This window comes from Furipterus horrens, unplaced genomic scaffold, assembly GCF_987537825.1.
Source record: "Furipterus horrens unplaced genomic scaffold, mFurHor1.1.pri manual_scaffold_12, whole genome shotgun sequence".
In the NCBI taxonomy this organism is placed as follows: Eukaryota; Metazoa; Chordata; class Mammalia; order Chiroptera; family Furipteridae; genus Furipterus; species Furipterus horrens.
The window spans coordinates 73,516,114-73,533,861 of NW_028327182.1; the positions used below are offsets into that span (position 1 = coordinate 73,516,114).

General features: G+C 43.0%; 1 protein-coding gene across 3 annotated transcripts in view; it reads left to right on the forward strand.

The window, feature by feature from the left end:
• SH2D4A (SH2 domain containing 4A) overlaps nt 1-17,748 on the forward strand; it is a 56,225-nt gene that overhangs the window by 11,557 nt on the left and 26,920 nt on the right. For all 3 annotated transcript variants that reach the window (XM_090258943.1, XM_090258944.1, XM_090258945.1), the window contains exons 3-4: nt 7,337-7,496; nt 8,862-9,033. In XM_090258943.1, the coding sequence (XP_090115069.1) occupies nt 7,337-7,496; nt 8,862-9,033 (332 nt within the window). The remainder of the gene's footprint in view (nt 1-7,336; nt 7,497-8,861; nt 9,034-17,748) is intronic.

Below are 17,748 nucleotides of genomic sequence, written 5' to 3' on the forward strand. Positions count from 1 at the left end.
CAAAGACTGGGAGAAAAACTTATAATTCAATGGAAGTGCTATATAAAGTTCCCTCTCTCACTGTCCTCTGATTAAAGAGTGTTTGTAATTTCAAGGTGAAGAAGACAGAAAATCCAGAATGCCTGGATAGCATCATATATATGTAATTTTAATAAATATAATTTTAACTTAAAATAAGGAATTATATTTCTAATTTTTAAATTTTGTTTTTCAATGCTTTTAGAGAGAGAGGAAATGAGAGAGAAAAACACTGATGCATGAGAAAACATCCACTTGTTGCCCCTTGTATGCGCCTGGACTGGGGATCAGCACCCAGACCAGGGATTAAACCCATGACCTATCTGTGTTCCCTGACTGGGAATTAAACCTGCAACTTTTTTGGTTATGGGACAATGTTCCAACCCACTGAGCCACAACAGCCAGGTGTCATTTTTAATTTTAAAATATTTCTCAATTATAGTTTACATTAAACATTATATCAGTTTCAGGTGTACAGTATAGAGGTTAGACATTTATATATAACTTACAAAGTGATGCCCCCATAAGTCTGGTACCCACCTGGCACCACACATAGTTATTACAATGTTATTGACTGTGTTCCCTGTGCCGTGCGTTACATCCCCATGACTGTCCTGTAACTGCCAGTTTGTACTCCTTAACCCCTTCGCCTTTTTCGCCCAGGCCCCACCCTCCTAACTCCCCCCACCCCCACCCCATCTGGCAAACATCAGTCTGTTCTCTGTAGCTATGAGTCTGTTTCTGTTTTGTTTGTTTGCCTATTTTTTTATATTCCACATATAAGTGAAATCATATGGTGTGGCTGCCCTCTTAGGATCCCTTAAGTTTACACTTTACCTTAAGGAGGTACTTTGGGGGCAGAAGTGTGGTTCTATGTCTATCACTTTTTAACTCTTACCAAACTGGAGCTTTTCTCTTCTCCGTGTCAATGCTTTCTTTTTCATCTGTTCTCCACATGTCCCTCTATCCAACAGTCCCTCAGCCTGGTCCCTGGTACCTGTCCAACAACCCAAGTGTAGAACCTGCTCACGTTTCCCTTGTTTAAAGAAATCTTCCAGCCACCTCTGCTCCACGGCTGCTCTTTCTGCTGCCAGGCCTGGGTGCGATGCCTGGGGCACAGCAGGAGCTCAGGAAGTAACTGAGTCCTCTTTTTCTTCCCCTCAGACAAACTTCTTCAGAGCACACCCTTGCAGCCTCCATCTTTCACCAGTCTTTCTGCCCCACTTTTTTAGCCTGCCCCCACCTGTCTCCCCCAAGTTGTTCTCTCAGAGGTCAGAGGCTGCCGAAGGTCTGGCTCAGTCCTCGTCACCTTTCCCCTCACCTCAGCAGCATGGACTGTTCTCCCTCCTCCTCTCATGGCTGTATGGCCCTGTGTTCTCCTTGTCTGCTTCTATGTTATTTAGTTATTTAGGAATCAGAATCCTGTTGTTCTTTCCCCTTTTGAACCAGTGCTCTCTTTTCCCTCCCTTTGCTTCTGCCTTCTGAATAAAGCACGTGCTTTTCCAAGGTTCTCTTCTAGGCTTTCTTCTCTTCGTGACTCATCTGTGCCAGTGGCTTCAACAATGACATCTGTAAAGTAATCCCCAAGTTCACATGATCAATCTCAGTCTCGCTTTGGAACTCCAGTTCTGTATTTTAGTATCAACTGAAACTCTGCATGTAGATTTCTAGTTAAATTAGAAATAATTGATTCAAAATTTCCCAAAGAGCTCATTCTCAAATGCCTCAAACAAATGCATTTTCTTTTTTTTTAAGTATATTTTATTGGTTATGTTGTTACAGTAGTTCCAATTTTTTCCCCTTTGCTCCCCTCTTCCCAGTACTCCCCTTCCCTCCAGCAATCCCACCCCTCTTAGTTCATGTCCATGGGTCATGCATATAAGTTGTTTGGCTTCATCCTTTCCTATATTATTCTTAACATCCTCCTATTTTGTACCAACCGATTATGCGTCTTAGTCCCTGCACTATTTCCCCATTTCTTCCCCTCCCCCTCCCAGCTGATAACTCTCCAAATGATCCCCATACCTATGATTCTATTCCTATTCTGGTTTGCTTAGTTAAATTTTGTTTTTATTTTTTAGATTCGGTTGTTGATAGTTGTGAGTTTGTTGTCATTTTAGTGTTCATAGTTTTGATCTTCTTTTTCTTAAGTAAGTCCCTTTGACATTTCATATAATAATGGCTTGGTGATGATGAACTCCTTTAGCTTCACCTTGTCTGGGAAGCACTTCATCTGCCCTTCCATTCCAAATGATAGCTTTGCTAGATAGAGTAATCTTGGTTTTAGGTTGCTTTTCATCACATTGAATACTTCTTGCCAGTCCCTTCCTGCTTGCAAAGAGTCCTCTGAGAAATCAGCTGATAGTCCTATAGGCAACCCCCTGTAGGCAACTCTCCTCCTCTGTCTTGCTGCCCCCAGGACTCTGTCTTTATCTTTCACCTTTGGCATCTCAGTCATGATGCATCCTGGTGTGGTCCCCTCTGGGTCCAGCTCACCCAGGACCCTCCATGCTTCCCGGACCTGTATGTCCATCTTCTTCGCAAAATTTGGGAAGTTTTCCTCATTCTTTTTCAATTCTTGCTTCCTAATTCTGCACTGGTTGACTGTTTTTTTGTCCTTATGTCCCAAATCATTGATTTGAACCCTGGTTTCCTTCCCTTTACCATTGGTTTTGTGTGGATTTTCCTTCATTTGACTCAGCATAGCCTTCACTTCTCTTATGTGTTTGCCGTATTCAAGCATATATGTCAAGCCTGTGAGCATCTTTATCACCAGTGTTTTGAATTCTACATCTGTTAGGTTGTCTATCTCCTCATCTGTGAGGTTGTCTATCTCCTCATCGCTTAGTTCTCTCACTGGAACCTTGATCTGTTTCCCCTTTTGGGCCATACTTCTCTGTCTCCTCATTCTGACAGGTTCCTGTGTTTGTTTGCACCCGCATCCCAGGTAGAGCTGTCGCTTCTGTTACATTGTAAGGGGCAGAGCCTTAGGGATTCATCAGTACAGGGTGACCCATTTCACCACATTGTGGCTCTGTATGTGGGGGAGGGGTCCAAGAAGAAACAATGCTGCCTGTCCAGCACTCGCCCCTTTTCCAGGCACCTCTCCCACTTCCACACCAGACTGGCGCCCATCTAGCTGCTGCCCTGGCCGTTATTCCCAGAGTGGGTGGGTATTCAGACGTTCTATGACTGTGGGGGCCCTTTAAAAAAACGGACTCTGCTGAGAGACCAGCAGTTTCTGCCTCCACCCCAACCCCCACTGGTCTGCAGAGTCAGAAGCAATGAGGCTTGATTTTCCCTGGTGCTGGGACCGTGGGCTTTGAGGTCCAGTGAGGAGCTGGGAACACTCCCCAGGTATCCCTCCTAACTTTTTTAAATGTGTGACTGCGCTGTTTGTTGGCCTGCTGCTGTCGCTGCTGCTGCCACCACTGCCACCACCACACCATGTCCTCTCCGCCTTGGCTCCGCCCCTCCTACCTGTCTGGATGAGTATTTCTTCTTTATATCTTTGTTTGCTGGACATCCATGCAATTTGATTTTCTGGAACTTCTGCTTGTTTCTAGTTTTGAGGTAGTTGTATTCCTTTTTAGTTGTGGAGGGAGACGCAGTGTGTCTATCTACGCTTCCATCTTGGCCAGAAGTCGCAAATGCATTTTTTTAAAATTTATTTATTTGTTTGTTTACTTATTTATTTATTTTTAGAGAGAGGGGAAAGGAGAAAGAGAGAGAGAGAAACATCACTGTGTGGTTGCCTCTCACTTGCCCCCCAACTGGGGACCTGACGTGCAACCTAGTCATGTGCCCTGACTGGGAATCAAACCAGCGACACTTGGCTCGCAGGCCAACGCTCAATCCGCTGAGCTACAGCAGCCAGGGCTCCCAAATGCATTTTCTTGATGTCACCATTTCTGCTATCCTCCCACTGACCCCCCAAGTGCTGTGTCTCAAAATGTTGGCATCATCTTTGAGTCCTTCCTTGATTTAGCCACCTGGACCTTACCGCCCTGTTGAACACTGTCCTTTCCCTCATTCAGGCTGTGGTACCTCCTTCCTGGTGTTTTCATCCGCATCTCTCCCTCTTCTCTCCCCACTCAGTCACTGAACACGCACCTCCTACCACCCTGGTCCACCTGCCCTGGCACTTCCTAATCATTTCTCTGATCCCAGAACCACCTGCATGGACAGTCATGGACTCTTCATTGGTCACTTGATTAAGAACATGGAGCTAATACCTTTTGAATATTTATCATGCAACAGGTCTGTGAGGTCAGGGTTATTACCTTTTATTGAAGAGGGAACTCAGGCTCAGAGAGGTGAAGTGATATATATATGGTCACATAAAAAGTTAGTGAGAACACTGGGAGATCAATACCACTTTCTGGCTTCATGCAGTGCAGGCCGAAGTTTATATCCTGCAGCCAGGTGTCTAGGGCCTGTGCCATGGGGGCCTCTGTTCCCCTGCAGGATCCTCACCCCATGGCCAGTTGATTTCTAAACCTTTTTTAGCTCCCGTTGAGACCTTTCTTTCCCATAACCCCCCACTGCTTCCCTGCTCTGACCTTCAATCATGCTGTTCTTTGTGTTGAGCACCAAACCCTCTCCTGCTCTCTGCCTGCCTCAATTCCATATCCCTTCACCAAAACTCAGCACAAAGAACTTCTTATTTTTTTCTCTGTCCTTCCAAAGCAACTTTTCCATTCTTTGAATCCTCATTGGATTTAAAATCTAAGGCGGTATTAAGGTGACCATCCAAACTGGTCCGTTCATCTTCTTAAATATTCCTATAGCACCTTTAACACGACCCTTCCCAAATATGTTACTTTGATAATTAATTAATTGTTCAATGCCTGCCTCTTCCAACTGGAATGTAAGTTCCCTGAGGGCAGGAAGTGGTTGGTCTTGTCCATATGGTCACACATATCTACCTCAGTGCCTGATGCAGAGTAGACACACAATCAAATTAATCAAATAAGCAACCAAATGCCTCGCTCTTTCTCTCGCAGGCTCTAGGTGACTTGCAGGAAATGGCCACATCTGTTTTACCCACGTGTCCCCTGCAGCATCTAGCTCTGCATCGAGCTCCGAGTTAGAAACTGCCAAGTCTTTGTAAAATGAACTAAACAGAGGCTTTAACAGTCTTCCTTCATGTAGGTGTGAAGCCGAGGGTATCAGAGTTTCCCCACCTCCCCTGAGGTTTTAGTGTGTTGCTTGGAAACCCTTGAAGCCTCTCCAATCTCTTTGCTTTCAGGCCCCATTTAAGAGCTCCTGAAGGTGAGGAGTAGTCAGAACAAAGATTATTGTCAATGCCACTCTGTCAAGAGCCCTTTTTTTTTGCACCTGGCTAACTCTTATATGTTGTCTCTAATTCTCTTTCTTCTTGTCCCCAAACCACGATTTTTTAAAACTTCACTATACTCTCCCCACCCACCTCTTTTAAAAATGTCGTGATTCGGTCGGGTTCTCTCCTCTGGTTCTCTCTACTCGCAGTTTCTAAGCACCCACCTCTGTTCACAGACAGCTCTGGGATCTCTCTCCCCCGCCCTGCAGAGCAATGCCTTCTGCCCTGCCTGCACCCTGTGGGCATCTCTGGAGACGGTTTTGGGAGGACTGTGTGCTGTGCAGTACTGAGTAGAACTGCTGGGACCCCTGGGTTCCCCATGTGTCCCCTGTGGCGCTCTGCTGGTCTCCTCTCAGGACATGTCCCTCCTGCTGTCAAAAATACTGCTAGAGTGTAACTTAGGTGAAGGTTGAGAGATGAACATAATAAAAAATATTATTAGTTGCCCTGAGAGAATGTGATAAAGGGAGTTTTATGAGGTGTGACAGCCTTCTAAAGTTAATGAGCCATTTGGTGTTTCTCCAAAAAGAGCCCCAGCTGGCCAGGGCTTGTCCCCAGGAGGACACAGTCAGGATTGATCTTCCCTTCATCTGTGGGTAACCCTTCCCTGTTCCTCCACTTGTGAAACAGCATGAGGTCAGCTTCCTCCTGAAGGAGACATGTGACTCCTTTCATAGTGAAGACTATGACTCATCCTCCCCACCCCCCACCCCCACCCAGTATCTTATTCAGGACTTGATTATCCTGCAAAAAGTCTCCACTGCATGGGGCAGAGTGGAAAGTACCAACATAAGGAACAAATCTGACTTGGAGCAGCCTGCTTTTGAGCATATTCTCAGGCAACAATAGGAAGTAGGTCAACAATACATGGGACAAAAGACACTTTAATTGGAAACCTTCTTCTGCTTAATGTAAGGAGACAAGACAATCCCAGTGTGGATTCCCAGCCTAGAAGCATGGCCTAGCCTGTGGTCCAGTTGGGTGCCCTGTACACGCATCCAACACCCCTGGCTGGTTTGAGATCCTCAGGGCCCAGAGATCTTGACCAACTGTGGACCACAATGGCCCTGGGTACTTCTGCTCTGGGGCTTTACATTTAGCTGCAGCTCTTGGCCTCTCCCAGGTAAGCTCCACCATCCCCAGGTTTCAGGGAGCGTGACCTGTGTGACCACATCTCAGGAGTAAGGCACTAGAATGTAATACAACCCTTGTGACCAATTGTAAACAAGGGTTATTTAAGTAGCTTCACCAAGTATCACACTACCAGTAGTATTATCTTCTCACAAATGGGTGTGAATCTCTGAGCAGCCATATAAGTAAACAATAAGAGAGTGATGATAGCAGTTAACCTCTCTTGAACTCCTAGGACCGGGGCAGGCACTAGGGTGAAGTGCCTGGTATACCTAGCCTTCCTACTCCTATGGCAGGCCTATGTAGTAGGTATTAGTATTCCCACATTGCAGAGGAGGAAACTGAGGATTAGAAAGGCTAAGTAATTTGTCCAAGTCACATAGCTGAGACTTGGCAGGGCTAAGATTTAACTCTAAAATGTATGCTTTTTACCCAAGAACAAAGCCTATGAAGATACTGGAAACACCACCCCCTGGAGCAGCTGCTAATTCTGGGTCACAGGGACCTGCTTCAACTCTAGGGGTTCTGGTATTTGATGTTAGCTCTGCTACCCTAAAGGCTGGCGCAAATAACATGTGCTTTCTTCCCATCTCGCATTCTTCATTTAGAAAAGGGCACATTCAAAAACCATATTCATCATATGTTCAAAAAAGCATTACTGCAGCCACCGCCCAACTATCACCATTTCCATTGTTGCCTAGAAAAGCAGCTTGCTCCTAGGCGAGTTGGAAGTGCTTTGCCTCATCTAATTATTTTCCCCCAAAGACCCTAAATACTTGCATGATGGGAAACATCATAACCCCTGACTAAAGATTTTGTTCAATCCAAACTTTCTTTTGCTTACAGAGAGCAGCAAGTCTGTTCATTGGAAACTGGGAGCCGACATGGAGGTCTGGGTCTGGGTGATGGGCGAACACCATCTAGACAAACCCTACGATGTGCTCTGTAATGAGATCGTTGCTGAGAGGGCCCAGCTGAAAGCGCGGCAGGAAGCGGAAGAGCTCAGGTACGAGATCTGCAAACCCACAGGCGACAATGCCTAGATGCCGCTTGCTCACAGTATGTGGTGGGAGAGTCAGGTGGGATTTCAGGGTCACTACAGTAACGTAGATCTCTCTGGAAAGTCTCTTTAGACTTCTGATAATTCCCTTCCTTCCCAGCTATCCAATCAGCTGTTTCATTTTCCCACTTGTCATTCCTGTTTTGATGTGGATGTGTTTTCCCAGTGATCACTGGCTTCACTAGAAGCCTGCTGGGGCAGTGCAGGCTGATACAGCTGAACAGCAGTAATATAAGTGATGTTCCAGCTTCAGGCCTTCAGAGAAGATTGCTTAGCTATGGGCAGCTGAGTAAGCAGGCCTGTTAGCTACTTACACTGTGCTGGGCATTGGGAATTCAAAAATGAACAAGGGGCTTCCAGTCCAGGAGGACAAAAAGGCAGCTGCCTGCAGCCAGAACAGACTGGGATTGTGCTACAATTAAGTAATAAACAGAGCATTAACTGAGCCTGTCATTCTGATGCACCAAAGAGGGGAAATCTGAGTTGAACCAGGAAAGAAAAATAGCATTTTCCAGCTACAGAAGGTCAGGAAGAAAATTGCAGGCAGAGGGCATAATCAAGACCCCTAGACTTGACATATGGTTCTTTGGGTAACGTTGAGTTCTTCTGAGAGTTTGGGGTATACATGGGCACATGGTAGGAGGTGGGGGCCATGCTCACAAGTGTCTCAAAGGCCAGGTTTACAAGTTCGGACCTCATTCTGTAGACAGTGAAGAGGTTTTTGAACAAGGAAGTGACGTGATCAGCTGAAGATGTAGGAAGGTGACTTGGGTAGTGACAGTGAGAGAGATGATGGATCCCCTCTGCTCGATGCCCAGGGTGGCCTCTCTGAAGCCTGATGGCCCTTGAGTGCTGACAGTCCTCTCTGAGCTGGTGAAATAGACATAGGCACATGGACTTCTACTCAGATCCCAAGGGCTGATGATGCTCCCACCAGCTTCTGTAACTTAAAACTATAAGTGGGCATATTTATTTGCTGCTGATCATAGAAAGGCGGTGTCCCCTAGCAGTTTAACTTCTGAACCAGACCTGAGTTCACATCCTGGCTATCCACTATGTGGCCTTGGATAAAGTATATAATTATTTTGAGCCTCTTATAAAAAGTAAAGGTAACAGTGTCTTTCTCACAAGGTTGTTATGAGGATTAAGTTAAGTCTTTAGAATGCCGAGCAAAGAGCTCAGCATATTATAAGCACTCAGTAAATGGTGTCTATTACTGTTTTTCACTTAATTTGAGTGTAGACATCTGCTTTGGAAAAGCTGTCCATGTTGAAGAATGTTTTTGATAATTCCACATTTGTTTCTCTTCAGCAAAGCTCAGTCCAAAGAATTCACCAATAGCTTGACCACAAAATCACATTACTGTGATCTGCAAACACCAGATACCTGGGAGTCTCAGAACATCTGTAGGAAAGCAGCAGCAGAGGAGGAGTCGGGGCCAGACTTGAGATCAGCGCCACCCTTTAAAGAAGAGAAAATTCCAGTGAGTCTTTCCTATCTGTAAATGTGCAGAATTTCCTCACTGTGGGAGACAAAGATATTGGGACCACTGAGGTGAATGTAGCTGGGCATCAGGATTGTTACTTGAAGCCCTGCTAATCATTTGGGGGGATTTGGTTCTCCTGTTACTTCCCCAAAAAGGTAAAGCACCCCTTCTTCATGGGACTGAAAGTGTGGAAAAAAAGAACTCTACGAGTTAAATTTTGCGTTTGAAGATATTTTCAGGGTTTATTTTTCCCTGTTCTGTATCTTCTATAACAGGGGCGGGCAGCTTTTTCAGTGAAGGGCCAGACAGTAAACATTTGAGACTGTGGGCTATGTGGTCTCTGTTAGAACTGAATGGGCATGGCTATGTTGCAAAAAAAGCTTTATTTACGGAGACAGGCAGAGGGCGGGGTTCAGTCTGCAGGCTGTAGTTTGCTGATCCCTGTCCTGTGACGCTGGCCTATCTGTGATCTAGATTTCATTCTGTTGAGTGTTCCCCTTTTTGTTGAGAACAAATATAAGTGCCTCTTTGGCTTCAGAGATTCTGCCTGTGATTGTGGGGACAACTGTCTCCTCAACACAATAGAATATTCTACTCAGAACTGGTAGGAATTCTCTTATGTTTCAGTAGTTCAAAAAGCTCAGACAAAATTTGCTGCTTGGATTATAGTTTGGAAGAACACGTATACTATATTATAAAGTACTTTCTTCTGCTAGGAATTTCATTACACTGAGAATTAACAGGGGATTTGCAGTTGTTTGACTTCTATTCAGGTCCTTGGCTCTACAACCCGGGCTGCGTGTTCTCTTGACCTCTTTGAGGTGGTCAAAGAGGGGTACAGATACCTGTGTTGCCGACTTCACTGGTTCGCTACATGGCAAAGCACACTGCAGAGTTTCTCATTTAATCTTCACAACAACATTATGACCTAGGGTCTGTTTGTATTTGTATGTCTTACGGGTGAGGAAGCTGTGGGTAGGTGTGGCTGCTCCATCTGCCCAAGGTCTTATAGTTTATAAAAGACTGCATCAGGATTCAAACCTAGGTCTGCAGAACCCCTAGCTAGCTCACGCCATAACTACTGCACTCGATTGCCTTATTAATGTGAGGAACATGAAGAAGCTTTATCAAGGGCTAAAAATATGAGGCTCAAAATATTCAGGACTACGAAATTCTAAAATTTGGTGTATGCCCCGGGGTCAGCCCTGGGTACTTCTTCACGTCTGCAGTGAATCACCCAGGTTTTCTTTCCCGGGCCTGCTTTGCGCTCAACACGTTGCATATCAGACTAGCCCCCCTTTTAACGTCCCTAACATTAACAACAACAGCAACAAAAAAAACTCCTCCTTCAAGGGCGTTAAGTATTCAGGCTTCTCTTTGTGCTTGAATTACAATACTTTTCTAGACAGCAAATTTCACAAGTAAGACAAAAGATTAAAATAAAAATGAGATACCACGGGTATTCTTCTTTTCCTAGATCATCACTATTATAGCGAGAGTGGCTCTCTCCCGTTCCTTAGGTGTCTGCTAAACTGTTGTACAGGAAGAGATTGGCGCAGGGGGTCAGGAAACATGTAGGTACAGGCATATGGAAAAAACAGATAGAAGTTTTTTTCTATTCTATTATTTTCCTGCATCAGAGAAAATGCTTTCAGGGTTTTAGAAAAAATATGTAGACAGTGAGGAGAAGGCCCAAGATCGATTGATTAACCCATTTACTTAAAAAGTACCCATTATGTGCAAGGCATTGAGATGACAATGTAGGAGTAAAAACAGAGTCACCGCTGTCATGAACTTTATATGATAGTTGAGGAGGCGGGCAGAGACTTCATGTAACAAGCCATTTCAAACAACAGTAAGTGCTCCAGGGGAAAGCATCTGTTTCCATGCGCCCCCATTGCACTAGAACTGGAGCAGTACCAGGGACTGCAGGATGGCTTTGCGGAGGACATGCGGCTGGAGACGGCGACACAGGATGACCGCGGCTGGCAGTTCCAGCAAAGGGCCCGTGTGGACAAAGGCTGTGCAGCTGGAGGGAGCAGGGGGCTTTGGAAAAACCGAAGATGGCTGTGTGGCTGGAGTGGAGATGGGAAGGCGGGGAGTTTATGATTGAGTAAGAGGGTGGGGTGGGGCAGGGAAGGACAGGGTCTTGTGCACAACTTAAGTGTTTTGATCCTCTTTTTCAAGAACAATAGGAAATTGTCAATGGTTTTGGAGCAAGGGCTTGACCTGATCAGATTTATATTTTGAAAGGAACTGATCATTTGCAGAACAGAGTAGGTGAGAGGAGTGAGGTTTCTAGCACAACCCAAGTTTCTAAGCTTGGGTAACTGGGCGACGGGGGTGTCATAAGCGTAAATAAGAACAACTAGAGAGGGGCTGGTTGTGAAGGAGAACATGAGTCTGGTTTAGAGACAGCAAGGATTGCTCATGCTACTCGAGGTGACAGTGGTGGATATAAATTGATTTTCTGCATCATAGTAAAACACACACAATTTGACTTAGAGTTTGCAAAGTCTTTTCTCACACATGTATTTCATTTCATAATACTCCTGTGAAGCAGGCCATGCAAGTATGATTTCTTTTGTACAGATAATGAAACTAATGCTCAGAAATGAAATGATTTACCTCCAAACCACAGAAAGCCCTCATTTTTAAATAGCTATTTTAATTCACTCTCATCATAACCTTGATGTGTCTAAAACAGAATTCATCATCTGCTTCTGGAGACGAGAACTCTGATGAGAAACCAAGACTAGAGCTTTGGAAGGCATCCAGTATATATTTCCAAAATTCAATTCAGACAGTAAAGATTTCCAAGTTCCAGCCATAGTTTATATCTAGAAGGATATTGTCATATCTTTAAGATTTAATTGCCTACACCAGGCTTAAAATTTATTATAAAAAGAAAACTTACCAAGCAGATTTTATTTAGTTTAGTGATCCTGATGCTTATCTGAATAACCATGGAAAGATTTAAAGAGCAATCAATATTCCAGGATATTATAAACAAAGAAAAGCAGCTTTAGACTTACTATGTAAAATGGCCCTGTTAGATCTGCAATGTATCTCCACATGACAGATCATCACCAGAAAATGTGCCCCAGTTAAATTCAACCCAAATATTGACCAGAGTCAGTTACTTATAGGATGTAGTGCTCCTAGTTAATAAAGACCCCCTTTTATTTGTACTGAGGAGTAAGAGAAGACTGGATTTCTGCATTTGTATCAGCCAATGTCCCCCAGCAAGATTTGGAGAGTACTTCATAATACAGTAAATAGCCCCATGTTAGTTCAAGTCAGGTTTTCCCCTCTGTATAAGATACATGTTTTCAGAACTTGTTGAACTTCAGAATTGTTAATAAGAAATTGTGGACCTGTAGTAGGTTTCTGAGCTATGGTAATATAATAAGAGCAAGTATGGTAAAATATAGTCAGAAGAACTGGGTTTTTATTCTGACTCTGTCTCTGCAGGATCTCATTTTCCTTATCTATAAAATGAAGGACTTTTAAACAGTTTGTAGCCACAGAGCATACATGCATTACTTTCCACACCTGTACCCAGGGCAGACGTAACTAATAGATTGCAGCACTCCTCCCTGCTGAGCCAGGCTTGCCCTCACATCCTGTCCACAGTCTACTCTGGGCATCCGCACTTGGTTATGGAATTTATCTGTAGAGCTGGACTCTTTTGCTGAGATGATTCCTCCTAAGTTTCCTTCTAGCTCCAAACTTTCATGATCATAAACAATACCCATGCCTGCATGACCTGAAGTAAAATATTTTTTCATATCACTTTGGGTGTTAAGGAGAGTTTTTATACATTTTCAATGGATAAGCCATACCATAAGGTTTGGACTTTTCATATTCAAGCAAAAGTTAGACTAGGGTGTGAGGTCCACAGCTAGTAGTACAGGGCCAGAGTTACCCACTCTTATTTTCAGAAATGAGGCACAAAGTATGCCTTCCTCACTTAATTAGCAGTCTTATCCTGAGCTTTTCACCACAGACTCCGCCCCTAGACTCAAAACTAGACCTTTGGTCCACCTGAGACATAGCTAATCTTAACACATTAAAAATTAGAGATTTGTGCCTTTCCCTCCATGGAGCGAGAACACTAAGAAGCCCAGTCTATAGGTTTGCCTTGGATTATTTTATACCATGATTTATTTTATACAGTTATCTTCATTAGCAGATGGCTTCATCCAAGGAGGTCTCTTCTGGAGCAATGAAAGGTTTGCCCCAATTCTAAAGGTGAAGGATTTCTGCTTCACCCTCAGAGCCACAAGAAGCAAATCTGGGGGGTTTGAGAGGAGTTCTTCAATCCCTGCTTCAGGGTTTAGAAGGCATTGTGGCCAATCTCAGAGCATCTTCCTACACATGATTGTCTTTCCAAAAAAAATTTTAAGAACAGATTTATGTTGATTTAAAATTTTTTATCTTAACAAAGAGTTAACAGTAAGGCTGCCTGATTAAGTACCAGATACCTTGGAGCTGGACTGCTGACCCAGCAGGTGACCTGCAGTCTGGGAATGGAAGTTTCAGTCCTGAGAGGCAGCTCTGTGTCTTAGGACAGGGTGCTGGAAGGAACTAATTCCCATTATAAAGCAGGGATTAAATTAGCAATACTGTTTCTTTACAAAGGAAGCTGAGACAATTTACAAATATAAGGATGCTTGCTCAATAACATCTGATGAAAGCAACAAGAATTATCCACTGCAGTCCCTCAATTATAATATGCTATTCTTACCATGCATGAGTCCAGTGTTGGTCTTCTTAATTTTTCAGAGGAAGAGTTGGCGGAAAGCGAAGGTTGGGTGGTATGTGCATGCTGAGGAGGAGGCTGAAATAATGCCTAGATTAAAGCTGAGTATGTGGGTTTTATTTTGAAAAGCCGTTGCCCTCTACAAAAGAGCTGCCCTGTCCTTATTTTTGGCAGTGGTGATAGCGCTTGGGAAACTCTGAAATGATGCTCTGCTCAGTATCTAGTGAGAGCGTTGTGGTTCTCAGTAGGTCACAGCAAACACGCAGTGCGACTGGGTGGCTGTCACTGAACTGGCGGTGGTGGTACATATCGGGGTTTAGCTGTCACTCAGCCAGGGTCTGAGACACGCAGGTTGGGAAGCAGATGCCATTCGCAGGCAAAGACAAGTGCGATGGTGAGTTAATAGGAGCCAGAGGAGATGACAGGTGATGCGCTTGGTGCACAGACGCACCCTGCCTCACCCCCCACCAGAGAGAGTTGGGGTAAGAACTTGGAGCGCTCGTGGCTGGTGGCTGAGTGGATATCCTTAGGGACCCCCAGTGTAGACAGCCCTCCAAATGCAGCCAGTGTTCCCCACCCGTCTCTTGCAAGAGAATGTGAGAGAGAACAGAGCAGGTCTGAGTGTGGTTGGGAGAATGGCAAAGAATTCTAATTCAAAGATAAATTCCCTTTGTTTTTTTTTTCCGTTGTATGTAATTTGTACACTGGGAACTCAATAATTATCAGTGGACTGACTGTCCTTGCCCCTAAGGGGACCTTGAATAAAACTATATTTGCTCACTTGTAGATTTTATCTCCAGAGAATTACTTATTTTTACAGAAATGGCCTTCAGTGTGGACCACACTGAAAAACAGAAAATGTAAAAAAATTAGAACACAAACATGTAGGATTCAAAGCATTAAAAAAAAAAAGACCTTGAAGCTAGCAGATTAAAAAGCCTTGAGCAAGATTCTTCCTCTTCCTATTTTCTTTAACCAAATGGGGTTAGAGGTGAGATCTTTCCACCCCCACTGTGTGCACATGGAGAACACACACACTTCCCACAATGCCACAAGGCTCTGATACCAGCTTTTAAACCTGTCATTTCATTTTAACAACTGATAACAAAAACTTGCCACTAAAATGTACAGTTTAATTGTAAATTTGACATTGAAACCACGGTGGTTTTCAGTTATATTTTCAGGGTTTTTCTAATTCATAGCCTTCTGTTCCCATTAGTAGGTAGCAGTGAAGGAGCACCCCATAAAATGCTTTTCAGACATAATGAGAAATTCCTCTCAGGTTCTCCTTCCTCTCTGCATCCCTGCGAGATCACAGTGAAGCTTATGTCTACGCAGAAACTCTGTTCTCTGATACCAGGTTTGGGTTGTCTGCCTTTGTAAAGGAGAGATTCGGAAACAAGATACTAAGATCAGACTGCTGCTTTGAAACATAGAAAATAGTATGCTGAATTGCATTTTTTGGACCCATATTCATCTCCAGGTGCTCCTGCATAGCCACCAAAGTTTGGGGTTTTGCGTAGCTTGGGCTTTCTGTAAAGGGTGGAAAGCGGTATTAGGGCACAGATCCTTCAGTGGGTTCATCGAAAGTGAGCGCTAAAGCTTGGTGAATAGGCGAGGCAGAGAAGCCTGCCCCCAGTTCAGATAGATGCCTGTGCCCTCAGCTTGGTGGAACCATCTTGGAGTGAGTGACCTAGCTCTTGTCTATAGACAGCCATATTGCCAATCCCTGAAAGGGAGTCAGGTTCACACTTTTCATAAGGAAGCCCACTGTAAACAGGATGAAAAATGTGTTCCCGAAATGCAAATTAGAATGTTGAGTTGGATGTGAGAAAAAAAGGGATCATTCCAAACCTGTAATGGCTTCCTGTTTGTAATATACCCACTTCTAGTATACATGAAGGATGCATTTCAATATTATTTTTGTGAGAGATAAAGTATTGGGAATACCAGAATGAAGAATTAGTTGTGCTCATTTTGTTAATTTAAGAGTAGAGTCATAATCAGAGAGTTACACAATCACCCAAGCAGCTCTGTGTAAATGTAATAGAAATTTGTGGTAGTGTGTTGGGTAACATTTTATATAAAATAGATTCATAAATCCTGGGCCTTAAAAGCCATTTAAGTTGTTGTGTTTTTTAAAACAGTATGCTACATGAAAAGCTGAACATAAATTACACAAGAGAAAAACTTTCCTAGTCTTGAGAGTTGTACATTATGCAGTTGGTGATACAATTTAATTTTGTATGATTTCAAGTGATATTTGCAATAATTCACTTATCCAAGTCACTAGACAGAGTGCGTGGGGAAGAAAAGGATGGAATCCTGCTCTAGGAGACAGGCGCTGCTGGCCACATGGAGTCAGCCACTAAATCTCTCTGGGACTCAGTTTTGTTCTCTAAAAAATGGAGGTTACAATAGCTACATATCACTGTTTTAGATAATATACATAAAATTGTTATGTAAAGTATTATGTATGATATCAATATTTTTTTATCATTATTTATAGTTAGGTTCCTATTTTCCATTGTGTCAGGACTTCCCACATCAATCATGTTTTTAAGACTCCTTGTCTATTCCCTTAACAATCCTTTATTACTTTATACTTATACTTTATATCTAATAAGTTATTTTATTTCCTTTGCTCTTCTTTTTCTTTTTTATGGATAATCTGTCTGGTATCTCCCTGCTGAGAATGTTAGAGTGGCCTTTGACTCGTTCTCATATCTGAAATGCTTTTCCCTAACAACCCTTACCAGTTTTGCATTATTGCATTTTAGGGGGATGTTACTGCCCAGTTCTGCTGTTTGTGCGTTGCTTTGAGGGGCCGTAGGATGCAGATGTGATGAAAGTGGACAGATGTTCTTCCAGTATGGGAGTTCCATGCTTTAATATGCTCAAAATAAACTCAGATTGTATTATTTAAAGGTATGCCATAGAATTACACATCATATGAGAGCCTGCTGTACTCTTAAGTCAGGCTATTCAGTAGTCTGTGCATAGATTTTTCTAGGGAAACAGGAAAAGATTCCTTGTGGTCTCTGTTGTCCTAATTCATATTTCAGTAAAATTATTCCACAATGACTATGTACTATATTTTCAGCAGTAAAATTGTCTGTCCTGTTTTTCATCTTGTTAGTCTAGTTGGCCTTAGGAAAATATCTCCACTCTATATTATTATTCTTTGTCATTTTTCAAAGCACAGTTTCATTATTCTGACTCTCCCATTTTTTGTAAAGAAAAAGCTAACTCCCAATATGTTCAAAAGCTGAATATTATAGTCACCATTGGGAAATTCCTTCTCCATGTACAGTGGTTAGGAATAGAATGATCTGATTGTTTCGGCACAATGGGTGAGTGATAAGCCATCAATTTTCAAAGAATTTAAATTCAGCTGATCTTAATTAATATTAAAACTAGACTGGAATACCTTTTGGTGATGGAGAAAGTGTTTCATGAATTTATAATGTGCTCATTCATTCACCAAGTACTTATTGAGGCTTTGCTAAATGCCAGTTCCTGCTGTTTGCTGAGACTCCAGATATCCGTGAATTAAGCTGACATGGTCTTGGCCTTCAGGGAGGTTATTATTCTGACCATCAGTTTACTAAGGAACCATGGATTTAAGAGGTGTAAGAACAGGGTGAATAAATACTTAACCTAGTAGTTTGTTTTCAAAAGTAAACTCTTGATTTTAGCTTGTTAATTCATCATTTTCATCTTCGCCATAAAAGTTGAGTGCTAATAATGTTCTATTTATGCAAACTTTCTGGTTTACTTGGTGCTTGGCATTTGCTTGATTGCATAGCCCTACTTTTAAACAGAGTCAATATTAACTTCGTGGCCAGAATGAACTGTTTTTCAAACCAGTTTTAAGAGTGTAATTAGACTAAATCCTCATATTACACATAGTTTCTAGGGGAATATAATTTGTAACCATATCATAT